The following is a 17744-nucleotide window of genomic DNA, read 5'->3' on the forward strand; positions in this document are numbered from 1 at the left end:
GAAAAAGTGATCCCGTGGATAAATCGGAGGAGTGCAGATAAGTGCAGTGGCTGGAGGAGGACACCCGGAAGTGGGTCGAGCAGAGGAGGAATCAGTGAGGAACTGGTGGGTGGGAACCGGATTCGAGCCGAGCGTGAGTGAGTGAGTGGTGATTTCCTCCTTTCGGCGGGAAAGGGTTCGACCCAGCATAGCGTGGGTTGTGGGCAGCAGTCGTTGTTGGGTGGTGATGTAGGCGCTTAGTGGCTTCCGAGTGCTTAGTACTGGTAGTGTAACGCGTGTTGTGGCGCGCGGCGAAAGAAAGTTGTCTGGTGTGGGTGGGTTTTTTATTTCGTTTTGGGTTGTTTTGTTCAAGGAAGAAGATTTGGGCGCAATGTTGGTGGCATAAATATTTCGATGCTTTTCGAAAAATGAGGTTTCCTGTGTCACAGTTTCGATGATGATGGAGGACGAAATCAATAGCTGTAGTAGCAACAACAGCAACAGTAGTACCAGCAGTACTGCTGGTGATAGTGATAAATGCTCCGATGCTGGTTCTAGTTCCAGTGAAAAGGATATTGAAAGTGAAAATGACAAGGATAATGAAGGCAGCAGACCGGACGGCAATGTAACAGATAACGGAACGAAAAGAAAATCTGGGACTACCAATAGTGGCAGTGGAAATGACGACGATAAGGAGGTCAAAACAGTGGCAGTTAAACACATCGAAGGCAATATGGGTCCCCTGACAGCAACGGTTAAATTTATAAATCCCTTTAAAAACAACTGGATCAATGCGGATCGACTGAATGAGCTCAGGAAAAAGGTGCAAGACGCCTCCAAACATCATCGAGTGTTTCTTGTCCGGGGGTCGTTCCACACCGTTAGGCGAGCGTTGACTGAGAGGGGTTGGGTGGAGAAACTAGACGGGTTTAGGGCTAAACCACAGGCAAACACTTCTTCCTCAGGGTTCATTTTGGAGGACCTAGTTCAGCAGCTCCCAGAACGGAAGCCAGGTGAATCACGCAAGAATCACATCGTAAAATGCGAGCGCAGTATAATGTCGCGCTTTCTGGAGCACACTCCAATCGACCTTCTGTGGACGGCTCGTAGGGAGAAGGCCGATTGGTTGGATATGACTAAAAACTCCTCCCTGATCATCAATCGCTTCAGCAAGGCACCATTTACAACAAAAGAAGGTCTTTGCTCCGCTCTGCACGACTTTCATTGGTTCTATGAGGAAGGCATGTCGGAGACCTACTTTCCGCGTTGCTACAATGTTTGGAATCCAGAAGAGCTAAACGAATTCATAGACAACTTTCGTCTGACGTCTTCGATGGGTCTCCTAAAATGGTTGGTGGAAGCCAACGAGAAGGAAGGCATGGATGCTATTCTTTCAGACGAGGGAAAAGTTCCAGGTTCGTGTATAAACTTTGCACTTTCGCGCTGCAAAGAATATTTGGATTACTGTCTCCATAACGACATCGACGTAGAGGAGGACATCAAAATTTGGGATCACGACTGGGACGTATTTCTTACACATCATTATCTGCTGACCCACGAAGGGGGCACTATTCAGATGATGAAGGCTGAAGAGGACGCAAACATGATATCGAACTATGTTGCGGAAGCAAAATCGGTGCTGGAACAAATCAAAAATCACTGGCCACAGTATGCGCTCGATGGGTACCTGAATATATGGATTGTGAAACCGGGAAATAAGTGTCGTGGTCGGGGCATTCATTTGATGAATAATATCAAGCAGATTATCACAATGGTGAATCCGCCGATCGTTAGCAAAACTAGATATGTGATACAGAAATATATAGGTGAGTAGAGGAATTACTTTTCAAACAGTCAAAAAGTTAAACATAACCCCATTTTATTTTAAAACTAGCAAACCGGACGAACTTTATTCCGGCTAAAATTGATTTATTCTCTGATTAGATCTCGAGTTATGCAGAATTTTTTTGTATGGGAGCCCCCCTTTCCAGAAGGGAGAGGGGTTTCGAACTATCACAGAAACATATTTGCCCTTCCAAAACTTTCACATTCCAGATTTGGTTCCATTTGCTTGATTCTCGAGTTATAATGAAATTGATGTTTCATTTGTATGGGAGCCTCCCTTTCCAAAGCGGGGATGGATCTCCAACCATCTTAAGAACCTTGCCCGACCCCAAAAAGCTATGCATACAAATTTTCACGCCTATCGGTTCAGCAGTTTCCGAGTCTATAAGGTTCAGACAGACAGAAATTCATTTTTATGTGTATAGGTTATGACATGTTTGGTGTTAACGGATTTCACTCAGACCCAGTATTTTGAGTATGCCGAGTTTTTTTAGTTACCTTGCTAAGCTAATGTTAAAACATTTCAGGAGAATCTTTCTTTAATGTTCATGATTCTTTTCAATTATGAGTTTTTAATACTTTTGATTTTCTATGGCAAATACAGGGAAATACATTACAATGAATCACATACAGTGGTTGGTTTCCTACCCGCCACTGTCGTATCCAGGCGCTAACGTATATGTAAAAATAGCCAGCATGAGTTAATTATGGAAATGATCACGAAAGTTGTCATTTTGTTGCAAGGTATCTACAATACATACACACCTTACAGATTCCAAGACGAATCGATTAGGGAGAAACTTTCGTGATCATTTTCCAAGGCTCTCATAGATTTGTAAAATTTATCCGCAATACAAATGGCACGTGGCATCAAAGTATTTACCGCCAGAAACTACTACGAGGCGGCCACATTTTAAAAATTATCAAAGTAGCTTTTTTTCTGGATGTTGTGACCTACTCCATGTAGGTTGTTGCGGGAATGCCGGACAGCAACCCTGCAAAGATGGTGTTTGCTTCCGATCCGGCAGGTACGAGACGGCGTGGAGCGCAGCGAGCGAGATGGGCAGACCAGGTGCAAAACGACTTGGCGAGCGTGGGGCGTATTCGAGGATGGAGAGATGCGGCCTTGAACCGTGTATTGTGGCGTCAAATTGTTGATTCAGTGTTATCTGTTTAGATGTATACTAAATAAATGAATGAATGAATGACCTACTCCAAACACAGTTAACGACAGAGTTTAGTTACGCTGCCTTGGAATGGTTATTAGCCCCCCAGAAATTCAGTTAACCCGTTCGTTAGTTGAATCATCAGAAAGGGAACCTAAACTAATTTTTATTTAATATTTAATATAGATTTCCATAGAATATTTTTCCTAATTTCCTTTAAATATGCATGGAAATTTATTGTGCCTCTATGAAAAATTCTATCCTAAATTAAAAGTAATCTTTTATTAGGTCTAATCTCAGGTCCTGAATTGTTTTCGGATAAGATTAGAAGGTATTTGAACAGAATTGCATTAACATCGAATTGTGTTTAAAATGGGGTTGGACTTTGATTGGTATTGAATTGGATCGTATTTAAACTTATATTCACATTGGACATGATTGGATTTATATTTATTGAATCCAAATTAAAACTTATTTAGATTGGTCCTGCCTAGGTTTAATATGGATTAGATTAAAATTAGGTTCGGACTATCTTCAGATTAGTTTTGACGAATGTGTATTGGATTTCTACTTCAATTGGAATAGCATGAAATTTAAATTGAATTTTGATTTAATTCGGATCGTATTAGAAATTGATTGAATACAGATTGCATTAAAATCAACCTGGATTTGCATATATATTGGATTATTAATTATGATCTAGATTGAATTCGATTAGATTCATGATGAACATAATACCCCAGGTCCGATTTTATTAGGTGCAGTCCGCGTGCTCGTGGTTTGTGATTACCACTCATTGACGTCTGCCGTATTTTATGCACAATATTTTCTTCTTTGTGTACTTGATACAGTTCGTGATTCATACGTCTGCATCACAGTTCATTTTTAAGATCCCCATCGAATTAACAGTAAGGCAGTTTTTAATTCTTCCAGAGTAAAAGGGCAAAAGAGAAATGAGTAGTAAGATGTGAAAAAGAAGTGAAAAGAGAGAAGAGGCAAGTTAGTTCTTATTTCCATTTTCTTCTTTCTTCTCCCTTCTTCGTTCTTCCGTCATCCGTTTCCTGTCTCCTTTCTTTCTTCTTCTTCTTATTCTTTCTTCCTCCCCTTATTATTTATATTTTCTACTTCCTTTTCTTCTTTCTTTTCCCTCCTTCTTTCTTCCATCATCCGTCTTCTGTCTCCCTTCTCTCTACTTCTTTCTTCCATCATTTCTCACTTCTCATTCTCACTTTTCACTGCTCACTTCTCACTTCTCATTTCTCCCTACTCACCTCACTATTCACTTCTCTTCTTTCATTTTTTTTACTTCTCACTACTGATTTCACACTTCTCACTACTTACTTCTAACGTTTCTGTTAAGATGCTTGCCCGCGACAATTATGGGGTAAGTCCTCCGCCTCAAGCCGTTTCAATTATCTCCGGAGAGCAGCGCACTCAACGTCACTTGGAACTATATTATTACTATCACTATTACTATTACTATTAGGGGTTATCTGGATTTTGCCGTAGTTGGATGTTTTAAACTTCATCGTTTGTTATGTTACGTCATAGTTTTCTTTTCGTCGACCATTTTTAGTCATTAACCATTTCTATTCAAATTTTAAGATTTTAGTATGAGGATTTAAAATTTTCATACATTAAGTTTATTTGTATTAAAATTTGTCAATGGAAGGTTCCACGGTTGGACTTAAGGGTGGCAATTCTGCCCCCTTCCTTGCCAAGTGTACCTGGCCTTGGCATTCTCGATAAGTGAAGAACTTGAAAATTTAAAAATTCACATGAATAAAGGAAAAAAAAATCATTTCTAATTTTCACTTCTCACTTTTCTTTTTTCATTTCTCACTTCTTATTCTCTCCTCTCACAGCTACTTCTTATTTCTCACTTTTCACTTATCGTTTTCAATTCTCATTACTAACTTTTCACTTCGCACTTTTCACTTCACATTTCTTACTTTTTACTGTTTATCACTGGGTATTTTCCATAATGAATCATCCCGAGCTAAATAAATTTAAGCCTCACGGGATTTGCATGTGTAGAGATGACTAAAAAAACTCCTCCTGAAATTTTCCATAAACAAAATAGGAAATTGCCTCAATAAAGAAATCAGGGTATAAGCAATAAATAAATACGAAATTTTCATAAACGATCCAAAATCTCCATAAACAATAAATAATCTTCCACGAAACACGGAATACGCAACTCCCACTCGCATCTAAGGACAAGTCTCCCGGAATCCAAAACTAAATGAACCGTTTGTTTGAGAAACTGGTCAAAATGAGATCTTTATATATTCTGAATCCTTGTCCAAAAATACTTATTCTGGCAAAAAACACGAAAAAAAATTTTTGTTCAGGAATGTATGAATTTTTTTTCGTTTGTTTGAGAAACTACATATGTCCACGCACTTTGAAGAGCAATTATGGAGTACTGCTTAAAGTTTTTGCACTGGAGGTGCCCAGGATGTTGAGTTTTGCTAAAGTCTATTGATCTGTGTCGAAGAAATCGAAAGATTCGGTGCCAATTTGTTCAAAAACAGTTTTTTGTTGTTTTCCCGAAATTGTGAAAAATGGATATATCCAGTTTCTCAAACAAATGATTCAAATTCACTCGCGTTTTCAAGAGCACGCCATTCTAAACGGGAGCCACGCACAACCGCCATTTTCATTATTCTTGCTTTGCTGCGTCGCAGAATGCATGGAATAACAAAAATAACAGTTGTGCGTGGCTTCCGTGGATTTAATTTAGATTGAAAGTGTGAAGTGGGAAGTTAAAAGTGGAAAGAGAGCAAAGAAAAGTAAGAAGTGAAAAGTCGGCTCTTCCTTTCTCTTTCTTTCCTAATTATTTTTTCTGTCTGTCTGTCTGAACCTTATAGGCTCAGAAACTACTGAGCCGATCGGCGTGAAAATTTGTATGCAGAGGTTTTTGGGGCCGGTTAAGGTTCTTAAGATGGTTCGAGACCCCTCCCCTCTTTGGAAAGGGGAGCTCCCATACAAATGAAACACCAATTTCATCATAACTCTAAAATTAATCAGGCAAATGGAACTAAATCTTGCATGTGGAGGTTTTGGAAGGAAGGATGTTTCTATGGTTGTTTGAAACCCCTCCCCCTTATAAAAAGAAGGGATCCCATACAAATGAACCAGAAATTTCAGCATAACTCGACAACTAATCAAATAATAAATCAATTTTAGGCGGAACGAAGTTCGTCGGGTCTGCTAGTAAAGCATAAGTATTGCATCGCTGCATTCGTAATGCTGAACTAGTGTATCGTTGCTTGGCAGTTGATGAATAAATGCATCTTTACATCGTTAAAACTGATCTAATGCAATTAGCATTTAATATGCTGATCTGTGATTGATTACATGCAATAATTAATGATGGGTGGTTTCTTGGGAGTCTATTACTTTACTATATTTGCTCTCATCGAACGCATCCTTCAAGACATCACACTATAGGATTTCGGGCGGTCATTAATCGAAAATGTCATGTCTTCCGAATTATTTTAAAATATTTTCTCTCCATTGTCAATACTCTAATTAAGAGAAATTCTGAATTTGAAGTCTCTAGGTGCACTAGTTCCAAAGATATAAGGTGGCAAAAGTCAGAAATGGGTAAAAAGTTAGCAAATTTTCTGAAAAATATTTTATTTTCAACTATTTATTGAAATATTTTTAAATGTTTTTTCTTCAATGTTAATACATCATTACAAAGGTTATTGTATAAGCTTTTAAATGGTGTGCAAAAACTAATGGTTACACTGTGAAAAAAATTGAAAAAATGCGGAAGCAATATTTTTCCAAAACGACGCTATTTTCAACTTTGATAGTGAAGAACTTTTTTTCCTCAGGAATCCCGGGTTCTTTTATGATACACATCAAGGACAAAGCTTCGACTAAAATGTCCCGAAAGAATTTCTTGCCAGTATTTGCAATTAACAGAGTTAAGTCACTCTGATTTTTTTTTCATTTGTTTTTTTACCGTGTTTTGCCTCTCTCGTACTCCAAGGTTAATGCTCATTCCAAAAACGAATGTTTGATAGAAGGCCCGGAGACCCCTAGTGGTATATATCAACTAACTCAGCGCGAAGAATTGAGGAGATGTCTGTATGTGTGTGCATGCGCGTCTGTATGTATGTGCGCAAAAGAACGCAATCGCCATTTAGACACTTATTTGTGTCCGATTTTCTCGCAACAAGTTTCATTCGACGGGAAATCTAGTCCCATCGTTTCCTATTGAAAATGGGTCAGACTGAACTATGCGCTCAAAGGGTATGGTCAAAATACATTTATTGGTAATAACTTCGACTTTATTTATAACCATTTGAGCTCATTTAATTAACTTTTCAAAGGAGTAAATGAATAAAACCCCCAATGCAATGCAGCACAACGGTAACGGAAGGATTTAACAGTTCGCTCATATATTTCCTGTCAAATTTTACTGTTTCCGTCGCCATTCCGCTGAAATGCGTTTGGGGCTTGAGTGGTTTGAGTCATTCTCTAAACCTAATTTTCTGAGCTATTCATTAGCTACTGATGGAGAACTAAATATGAGATTTCATAATATGTAAATATTTATAAATCTCCTGGAATCAATAATTCCTGACATGTTTATTGCAAAAGTAAAGACGAACAATATCTTAGTTAGAACGGAGCGTATGAAATTCCTGCTAGTGTTCATGAATGTCTGGCTAATGGTAGGGAAATATTTATTCACTCATCTACACTTTGAGGTTCACTGGCTGAACAACCAGCGGAAAGTCAATATAAACAGTTGAAGAAATTTAGAACTCATAATGCAAGAAAATGATCAAGAGAGGCAAATGTTGACATTTTCCTTCGTGCCTTACATGAATCAGATCCATTTTAAGCTCGATTTGGATAACGAGGAGACGTTGGAAAAAATTTTCACTTAGTTATTCTTATGCCATGCGTAATTTTGTAATATTTGAAGATTTTCAAAAGTTCTTTATCTTCTAATACTTTAGATGAATTTATCTCATCTTCCATCGTTGATGGAATTGAAGAAAATATCATTGAAGACTTAAACCTTGACACAGAAAAAGAATGATGCTGTATATAACTTGTAGAAATCATGAAAACAAATCAAAAGTAATTCAAATAGTGTTGTTATTTAAATTAAAAGAATTTTGCTTTTCGGAAGAATGGAGCATTCTTACATTCCACAATGAATGTCCACATTTTTGAGAATATATTAATCTCATTTTTTGAATAACTTGTACACGTAAAAATGTCATGGGATTGCGATTTCTAATTTGCTAATACCCTTTTTCAAAAGTTATTTTCAATTCTGATTATTTGATTAACATTTAATGCTTTATGATCCTTCAGATCCTAGTACTTTGTCAAACAAATTGTTCTAAATACAAATTGTGAGGCATGAGAGTGAGAACAAAAAAATATCACGGAATGTCATGAAATTAATGTCATTTAACATGATCGCCGCCATAATGTCCATAAATTGCTGAACTTAGTTTTTGTACAGCCCCTTCCTTCTCCTTAAGAAAACGCACGAAATTTCAACTTCCCAAATAGGTTTGCTTTGTCACGTTAATCGAACCTATGAAAAAATAATTACGTAATTCATAGACGATCCCCAAAGGGGGGTTGGAAATTGTATATTCATGCTATTTCGACCATACACAGCTAAAACTAAGTGGAAAATCACTTTAAAAGTCCAATTTTATTTTTGACCGCTCGCTTGTATGGGGATCCCCCATAGTGCATCAGGTTTATCATTCGTTGGGGCATAGAAGCTGATCAGGCTGTAGGCTGAAGAATTTGTTTTTCATACTCAAAACGCAAATGCGGTCACTTATCGACTTCCATCGGATACTCGCTTAATCTGCTTCCCAACTCCATCTTGTGCTCTGTCGCTAGTAGATGTGGTACTTGAATGGAGTGTATGTGATGGGATCCAACAACACAGACGATCTCACTAGTAAAAAGACGAATAAATACTATTGAATTAGTATTTTTTAATCCACCACTTTATTGTAGCTTTACAGATCGTATTTTGACAAGTGACATTCTACAAAAAAGATCTGAAGAATTTTCTTATCAAAAACAATCTGTTTTGTTGCTAATTTTCTTTTGTTACCAACGTAATGACGTAGTAGATATATTGAGGCGAAACGTTTTTTAAACTGAGTTAAATTCTACCAAGATGTACCATAATCGTTCGATTAATCAATCAAAATTTTGACGTTACATATCTGCATATGGCCACTGTCGCAATACACCCTTGTTTTTTACATATTTATTACGAAAAATATACCCCACACAAAAAGCGGACGGTAAAACGGGAAGCAACGTCAGGGAACAGAGTAAATCAAACAGTGAAATGGCTACAATTTCCCTGTTTAACAAGCCATAATTGTGTCTATGTCATGCAAACGATTCACTATTTTATTTTACAAGTCAATAGCGAAGGTATGTACGCCTGTGGGAACCAACGGTGTGCTCCCGGTTTGCATAGCTTTGGTGTAAATCAAGGGCGATCCACTGAAAGTCAAACTTCTACCTGCACTTGCCAGCGCCTATGTGGAAAAGACTATCGTGTCCCTGCAAAGAACACACTTGAAGTGTGTTCCCAATTCCAGGTTGATTTATTGCATTTGTATAAATCCTACATGTCTGGAAGGAGGTGCTTATATAATATTGGGTTGTTGTATAATGCACGTTGCCAGGAGCATAAAAAGCTGTCTACAACTACACCTGCACAGGAATGCAGTTCATGGGAATTATGTTGCTTTTTTTTCGTCTGCAACACTGTATCAGTCTAGAATGTGTCTTTTGTACCTCTTTTGTACCCTCTGTGCACGCCACGCAGAGATCTGACAAGAAGAGGCCAAGTCATGGCTTGCTGCTCGTCGGTGTATACGTTGAGGTGTGAATCACACGCTGAATGTATCTTAGGCTTTGGTCCGATTCGTGAATTAAAATCAAATTAAACTTAAAAGTGACAGTTCGGAAATTATGAAATCCCCCGCTCATAAGAATGGCTGGTGCTACCCAGCAAGACCGACAAAACATCTATCAAAAATGATTCAATATCTGTCAAAAATTATCTTGCTCTGTGAGCAGGGTTATTTGCAAATTGTTGAACTGTCATTTTTTAGTTTAAATTGATTTTAATTCTCGAATCGGACCGAAGCCTTAGTCAAACCCCACATTCTCCTCCTCCTCTCATTGAGAAGACTTAAACATTTTTTAGCATAGGATGCAATGCTTCGGTTATTTGAAAGAGACGAAGGTGAACATTTGTTGCATTTGTAAATTGAACACCAAAATAAACTTGCCTAAACATCTTGTATTAATCCCAGAACAATGATATAGAAGTCTATAAATTTATAGTTCTTACAGATTAAAATATATCAATATCGAACAACTGGTAAGCTTCATGTTCACAACCCTTATATCAGTGTTTCCCAACCTATGGGGCCGTGGGAACCATGACGATAAATAGCTTTCTGAATCTGGTGGCTTGCAGTGGAAAAAAATTGAGGAGTTTGTACTGATGATGCACCAACAATGCTGGTGTCGAAATCAGGATTTCAGAGAAGAGTGAATGCCAAAGGTGCATTGGCGTAACTAATGAAAAATTCTACGGGGGGGCTAACTTTTATCACCTTTTCTATATCACAAACAAAAATTTCATTTTCGCTCGACCCAACTGATGTATATTGTTCGCAGGTCGGCCTACCAGATATCCATGGATGACTTAAACATTTAAAATGATATTCATCGAGCCCTGAAATAGAAAATCTAGAAATCTCGTAGGATTCCCAAAACCCTTGATAGGTTCGCTCGTCGCAAATGGAATGAAAGCTCGACATTGATCTTTGAAGGCTTTATTGATTTGCATTGTACCTAGAATCCCTTAGGCTAGGCGTACCAGTTGTGGCTATAGCACCAGTTGTCGCACTAGTGCTTTATATGCCAAATGGCCAATCAAATTACCGCAAACCTAGTTCATATCGACAAAGCATATTCATATGATACTATAACACCTTTCTTTGATCTCCTACAAAACAAGCAAAGCACAATTGTAAAAATTGATTTTGCTTAAGTTTTGACGTCCTTTGCACCAGATGTCGCACTAGTGGTCCCTATTTGGCCAATCCCATAAGAAAACAATGAGATTTGCCAAATAAGGAACCAAAATTAAGAATAGTGCCACAACTGGTGCATGCGTTCCTATTATGGATTAATTAATCTTGAGGATAACAACTAATTATATTGTGGTTTTCACAGCTTTTCTAAGGAGCAGTAGGTAAAACCTTTCCCTTGATATATAAAGTTCACCCACATGCCTTTACTTATACTTATTTAAAAAAAAAATTGTTCTTATGTATGGCGACAATTGGTACACCCACCCTATATATTAAATATTGGATAAATTAGTTAGTTCCACTCTTACTTACAATTTGGTGGCCCGACAAATCATACGAGCTTTCAAACGGTGATCTGACCACAAAAAACTCACTTCCTGTTAGAATAAATTCTTGGATGATTTAAAAAAACATCCTAATACAACTATCCCGTCGATTATTTTTCAATTTAGTTAACAAATTTACCAATAAATTAACATATAGGAACAAATTTAACACATATTATCAAATTTACTTTCTGAGAAAATTTGCACAATTTACGAGGGCCTACTAAGACCTTTTCACTGGTTATATTGCTGCGGCGATAATAGGAGCTTAGAAAAGCAAAACAAGTTCTTTCTTATTTAAATTTTACCATTCCTTTAAATCTGAGAGTTTTATTGATCCTTTATCCAATCTTAAGAAGCCTAGGCAAAAAGAACGTCGTTTGATTTGGGGAGGGGGGGGGGGGGGTTGTGGAATGACCTCGATAAGTCACATGGGAGATGAAGGGTTTAGCTCCCGATCCACGTGTTTTTGCCTTTCTCGTACACTAAGTGTACGTAAAGGCTATAATACTGCTTCAAAAACAAAATTTTGATAGGAGGCCCGGAGGGCCGATTTTTATATACCGATCGACTCAGCTCGACGAATTGAGGTGATGTCTGTATGTGTGGATGTATGTGTGTGTGTGTGTGTATGTGTGTATGTGTGTATGTGTGTATGTGTACAAATTTTGTAGACACACTTTTTTGAACTTCCCATTGTCCGATTTGCTCGCAACAAGTTGCAGTCGACGCGGAATTCAGTCCCATTGTTTGCTATTGAAAATTAGATCAATAACTCATCGCAATCTGGAGTTATGGCCAAAAAACTGTTTTTGCGTATAAAAAAACAGCAAAATGTTCTACGCTGAATTTTCCTAGATTCGAACTGCTGACCTTTGGGGTGGAAAGCGCTTACTTTACCACTAAACCATCGGGACACACATGGTATGAGTAAATATAAGTCGTACAGTATTCATCAAATTGGTATATGTTAATTTCTTTTCAAAGCCACAGAGTTCACTCTGCTAGGGTAACGGTACCAATATTGGAAGTATTATTGAATCAATGAAAGAAAATATATTTGATAAAATCAATAGTGGTTCTAAATTGATAGTTTTAATGCATTAACTGATAGACAAACTTTGAATTTGCTAGACATGAAATTGGATTCATTTCGCCTTGATAATTAATCTAAATTTCTTTGGAGGTAAAATGAGCTCCATTATACTGCCGTCGCAAGCATAATCGTCCAATATTGATTTTGCATGGAAGAAAATATGGAACAGTTACGCTTTCGGCGGCAGTATATAGGTAGGAAAGCCAATTTGTTGGGGAAATTCTTGTTTTCAGTTAGTATTCATAATGGCATAATTACAACGTGTCGCTTCAAGTAAAGCAAACGTTAAGAAATGCAATGATGAACAATATTATTAAGAACCCATTGTCTTCACTGAAGTGTTTATTTGGGTTACCTCTAACGAAGAGAAAACTGTTCAATAATTAATAACGTTTCTCTTTACTAAACGTAATCAGGCCCATTTTTTCTATTATTTTGCTATCATGCGCTCGCATACCCTATATACGAGTGAACTTCTCACGTGGCAGCTATTTTTGTAGCGTTCAATCAGCGTATGGGAGCGCAGCTGGTGTACGTGAGGACGCTATGCAAGCACATTTCGGCGGGAGCGAACGGCACTGCATTCGCTTCAGTCGCTTGCCGTCGGATGAATATCGCAGAAGGAAGCATCACCAACACACCGCTTTGGCCCTGACGGAAGCGAGTAAACAAAATGGGGGCCGGGTGATGCTTTTTTATTTCACCCGGTAAGGGATATAAGGCGACAAGTTTAAAATAACTGTTGAAACGATAAAACACATTTTAGCCGAAAATAGTTAGATTTTTCGGATTCGAAATTTAATTTACTTTTAGATTGGCAACATGAAAGTCTAATTATTTCGATTAAAAACATGTGTAACATATAAGTGAAGATTTCGGCTAACTGTTGCTGGTGTTGGATTGCGTGGGAGTGCTCTCGGCTCTCAAATTTGACAAATCGATGTTTTAATCTTTAACGCAGAGAAGACGTTTTAAAAATTTGGTATTGAGTTATAGAAAACAAAAATTGTTTATAAATATGTTTTCGAAAAAAAAAGAGAACCGAACGAGCGTCGAACATAGGCCCTCTGAGTGAGAGGATAGAACGTTACCCCTCGGCTATTTTTACTTCTTGGATGAGTGGTGATCGAAGTATAACAGGTTATACGCAATTTGCACTGATCATCGGCTGCTTGTGCATTCGTGCGGCAACGCACCGGATGCTGTGTTTAGGTTCCGTGGCATATTTAAATCATCTGACGTTGAAAAACATATACGATTGAGTCTACGTCATGTGCTTTTGTGTCAATTCATTCAGATATGTCACCTAATATTCATAGTGTTTTGATGTGCAAGGAAGCAACATCAATTTCAACGTTTAATTTGAATCCTCTGTAATGCATTCTTCCTGGCGTTACAGCAAATAATCTATATTGGCACAGTATATGTAGAACATGGCTTTTCTAACAATTAGTTTGTAAATAAAACAATTTATTTTAGTAAATGGTTTTGATTTTCTACAAATATTAACTTACTATATTCCTACCTTTTCGCTTGCATATCTTCTGTGTGGTTTTGATAGTTAATTAATTCATACATACATACATAAGTCCTAAATCTTGGACTTCGCTAGACCAATTAATTGGAACCCCATTCATAGTGATAACATATATGTTTGAAGTTTTCAAATATCACTCGGATTATGTGGGAGAAGCTGAGTTTCGGAAGGATTCGGAGAAAATGTTCCATTCTTGCAAGTCAACGGAAAATGTATCCAAACTTTTCTACAATCCAAGCATGTTTTGGATCATGTAGTAATCTCAGTTCGATCATTTAGTTTGTCGATGATTCATCCCGGAGGTTAAATTTCAAAACGTGTTTTATGGTGGACTACTGGTGCGAAAATTTTTCGACAGCTCTGCCCTACAGTTTGTTGTTTTAATTTAATTAATAATCGATTTAAAGCACTAGTTTGTAATAACTTATACTGTATGATAACAATTTTTTTTATTAGTTATTATTAGTCAGTATAAGTTACTGCAACTAGCGCTATCATTTTGTTATTAGTGCAAAAGAAACAACAATAAGGCAGAGTTGTATAAACCTTCGCACTAGAAATGGTGGACATCACGTTTGAAATTCAACCTTTGGAATGAGTTATTGACAAACTACTAAATGTATAGGTTTGTTAATTATTTAATTAATTAAGTATAATATTAGGTATGCAATCAGTATGATATAAAGTATTACACATTATTGGCCCAAGTATGCTGATTAAGGTAACACCAGCTCTGTCACGAGTAATCTATCAGATTGTGTACATGGATAGTTTACCTGTATGGAGTGAAATGATAAATAATTTTGGATCTTTTGGATTTTGGATACAAAAGCAAATTAAATAAATTAGTTCTAATTCAATCTTCGTACCATCACTGTGAAATGCTCTCCATATGAAAAAAAAAGCAACCATAGTAGAATTATCTTCAGATTTTATAAGGTCGGATCTAATTCGTTAATTTTAGTTGAAAAGTGGTTGAATGTCAATGACAAAAACGAAGCTGCTATCAGCAAAAAATGAATTCTTACCAATATGAAGAATCATACTATTCAAAACAATAATTTTAAAAAGGCTAGCTTATTGATTGGGTGACAGAAGCCTAAGCTGGATTCTGACTTCAAACTGGGAAGCACTCGAATGTTTGCCAACTGGAAACATTTTTTGTTCTATATCCCGGGATTTTTTTGTAATACTAAAAAAAATGCTACTAAAAAAAACGTCACTGCATTCGCTTCAGTCGCTTGCCGTTGGATGAACATTGCAGAAGGAAGCATCACCAACACGCCCCATTGGCCCATCACCCCGGCAAGGGTGAAGGGCGTCAATTTTAAAATGATTATTAAAATGATTATTGAAATGTTAAAACACATTTTAGTCGAAAATAGTTAGATTTTTCGGGTTTGAAATTTAATTTTCTTTTAGATTGGCAACATGAAAGTCTAATTATTTCGATTAAAAGACATGTGTAGATATGTAGTCTAACATATATCGGCTACCTAAATACTTCGGCTACCTGTTGGTGGTGTTGGATTGCGTGGGAGTGCTCTCGCCTCTCAGATTTGACGAATCGATGTTTTAATGTTAACGATGTTAAAAATGTGGTATTGAGTTATAGAAAATAAAAATTGTTTATAAATATGTTTTTGAAAAAGAACAAGAACCGAACGGGCGTCGAACACAGATTCTCTGAGTGAGAGGCTAGAACGTTACCTCTCAGCTATCTTTACTTCTTGGATGAGTGGTGATCGAAGTATAACAGGTTATATGCAATTTGCACTGATCATCGGCTGCTTGTGCATTCGTGCAGCAACGCACCTGGTGCTATGGTTTTAGGTTCCGTGGCATATTTAAATCATCTGACGTTGAAAAACATATACGATTGAGTTTACGTCATGTGCTTTTGTGTCAATTCATTCAAATATGTCACCTAATATTCATAATGTTTTGGTGTGCAGGGAAGCAACTTCAGAATCAATTTCAACATTTATTTTGAATCCACTATAATGCATTTTTCCTGGCGTTGCAGCAAATAATTCATATTGGCACAGTATATGTAAAACATGGCTGGTCTAACAATTAGTTTGAAAATAAAACAATTTATTTTAGTAAATGGTTTTGATTTTCTATAAATACTTACTATATTCGTACTTTTTCGCTTGCATACCTTCGGTGTGGTTTTTGATAGTTAATTGATTCATGCTATACATAAGTCCTAAATCTTGGACTTCGCTAGACCAATTGGAACCCCATTCATAGTGACAACACATCTGTTTGAAGATTTCAAATAGCACTCGGATTATGTGGGAGAAGCTGAGATTCGGTAGGATTTGAAGAAAAATTTTCTTTTTGGCAAGTCAATGGAAAATGTATCCAAACTTTTCTACAATCCAAGCATGTTTTGGATCATGTAGTAATCTAAGTTCGATCATTTAGTTTGTCGATTACTCATACCAGAAGTTAAATTTTAAACGTGTTTTATGGTGGACTTCTGGTGCGAATATTTTTCGACATTTATCCTCTGCAATGAGTTATTGACAAACTACTAAATTATCGAACCTATATTACTAAATGATCGAAAACATCCTTGCTATAATCCATAACAAATTACTCTAAGGCAATCAACGATTTTTGATTTCCTGATAGAATAATATCAGGTATGCAATCAGTATGATATAAAGTATTAGACATTATTGGCCCAAGTATGCTGATTTTGGTAACACCAGCTCTGTCACGAGTAATCTATCAGATTTTGTACAGTGATAGTTTACCTGTACAGAGTGATCTGATAAATAATTTTAGATCAGTTCATTATAATATATACAAAAACAAATTAATATGAATCAATTTTAATAAAACCTTCGGTTAATCACTCCGAAATGCTCTCCATATGAAGAAAAGCAACCGTAGTAGAATTCTCTTTAGATTTTATTGAGTCGGATCAAATTCGTAAATCTTAGTTGAAAAGTGGTTGAATGTCAATGACAAAAACGGAACTGCTCATCAGCAAAAAATGAATTCTTATCTATATGAAGAATCATACTATTCAAAACAATAATTTTAAAAAGGCTAACTTATTGATGGGTGCCAGAAGCCTATGCTGGATTCTGACTTCAAAACAAGAAACACTCGAAAGTTTGTCAAATGACCAACATTATGGATCATATATCCAAAACTATGGATCATATTACCGAAGTTTTGGATCATAATCACGATAAAAATTGCGCAAAATTGTATTTTTATGGATCAAAATGTAGTTTTCTATGGATCATTTTCCAAATGGATGATGGGAAAATAGCAGGAATGATATTGTTTTTATTGATCATGTTTAAAGGTACATACTTATTTTCCAATTATTTGGTTTATTTTTTTAGCTTAGTTATGCTTAGTTATGGATCTTAAAATTAATCTTTATGTATACGCCTGAGCTATTTTTTGGATTTAAGGTAGCGTTTTATGGAACATTCAGATATTTATGGATCGTTTTTCATTTTTCTGGATCGTTTTTGTGCATTTAACGGTACAAAGTAAGGCTGCCATAAACAAATGTGAAAAATATGTTTGTCAACCCTTTTGAACGAGCGAGAAAGGCATCATCACCGCTAGGTGGATTAATCAGGGTTTTAATTTTTTTTTCACGCTCAAGGTGAACTACAATAGCCGTGT

General features: G+C 36.7%; 1 protein-coding gene across 4 annotated transcripts in view; it reads left to right on the top strand.

Moving 5' to 3' along the window:
• LOC134212319 (tubulin glycylase 3A-like) overlaps positions 1–17744 on the top strand; it is a 27217-nt gene continuing 9473 nt past the window's right edge. For 2 of the 4 annotated variants that reach the window (XM_062690066.1, XM_062690068.1), the window contains exons 1-2: positions 23–137; positions 353–1805. In XM_062690066.1, the coding sequence (XP_062546050.1) occupies positions 434–1805 (1372 nt within the window). In that variant the 5' untranslated portion in view covers positions 23–137; positions 353–433. Of the gene's footprint in view, positions 138–352; positions 1806–17744 lie in introns of all 4 variants that reach the window. The other 2 variants (XM_062690067.1, XM_062690069.1) reach the window with 2 other exon arrangements.

Source organism: Armigeres subalbatus, chromosome 2 (assembly GCF_024139115.2).
Source record: "Armigeres subalbatus isolate Guangzhou_Male chromosome 2, GZ_Asu_2, whole genome shotgun sequence".
Taxonomy (NCBI): domain Eukaryota; kingdom Metazoa; phylum Arthropoda; class Insecta; order Diptera; family Culicidae; genus Armigeres; species Armigeres subalbatus.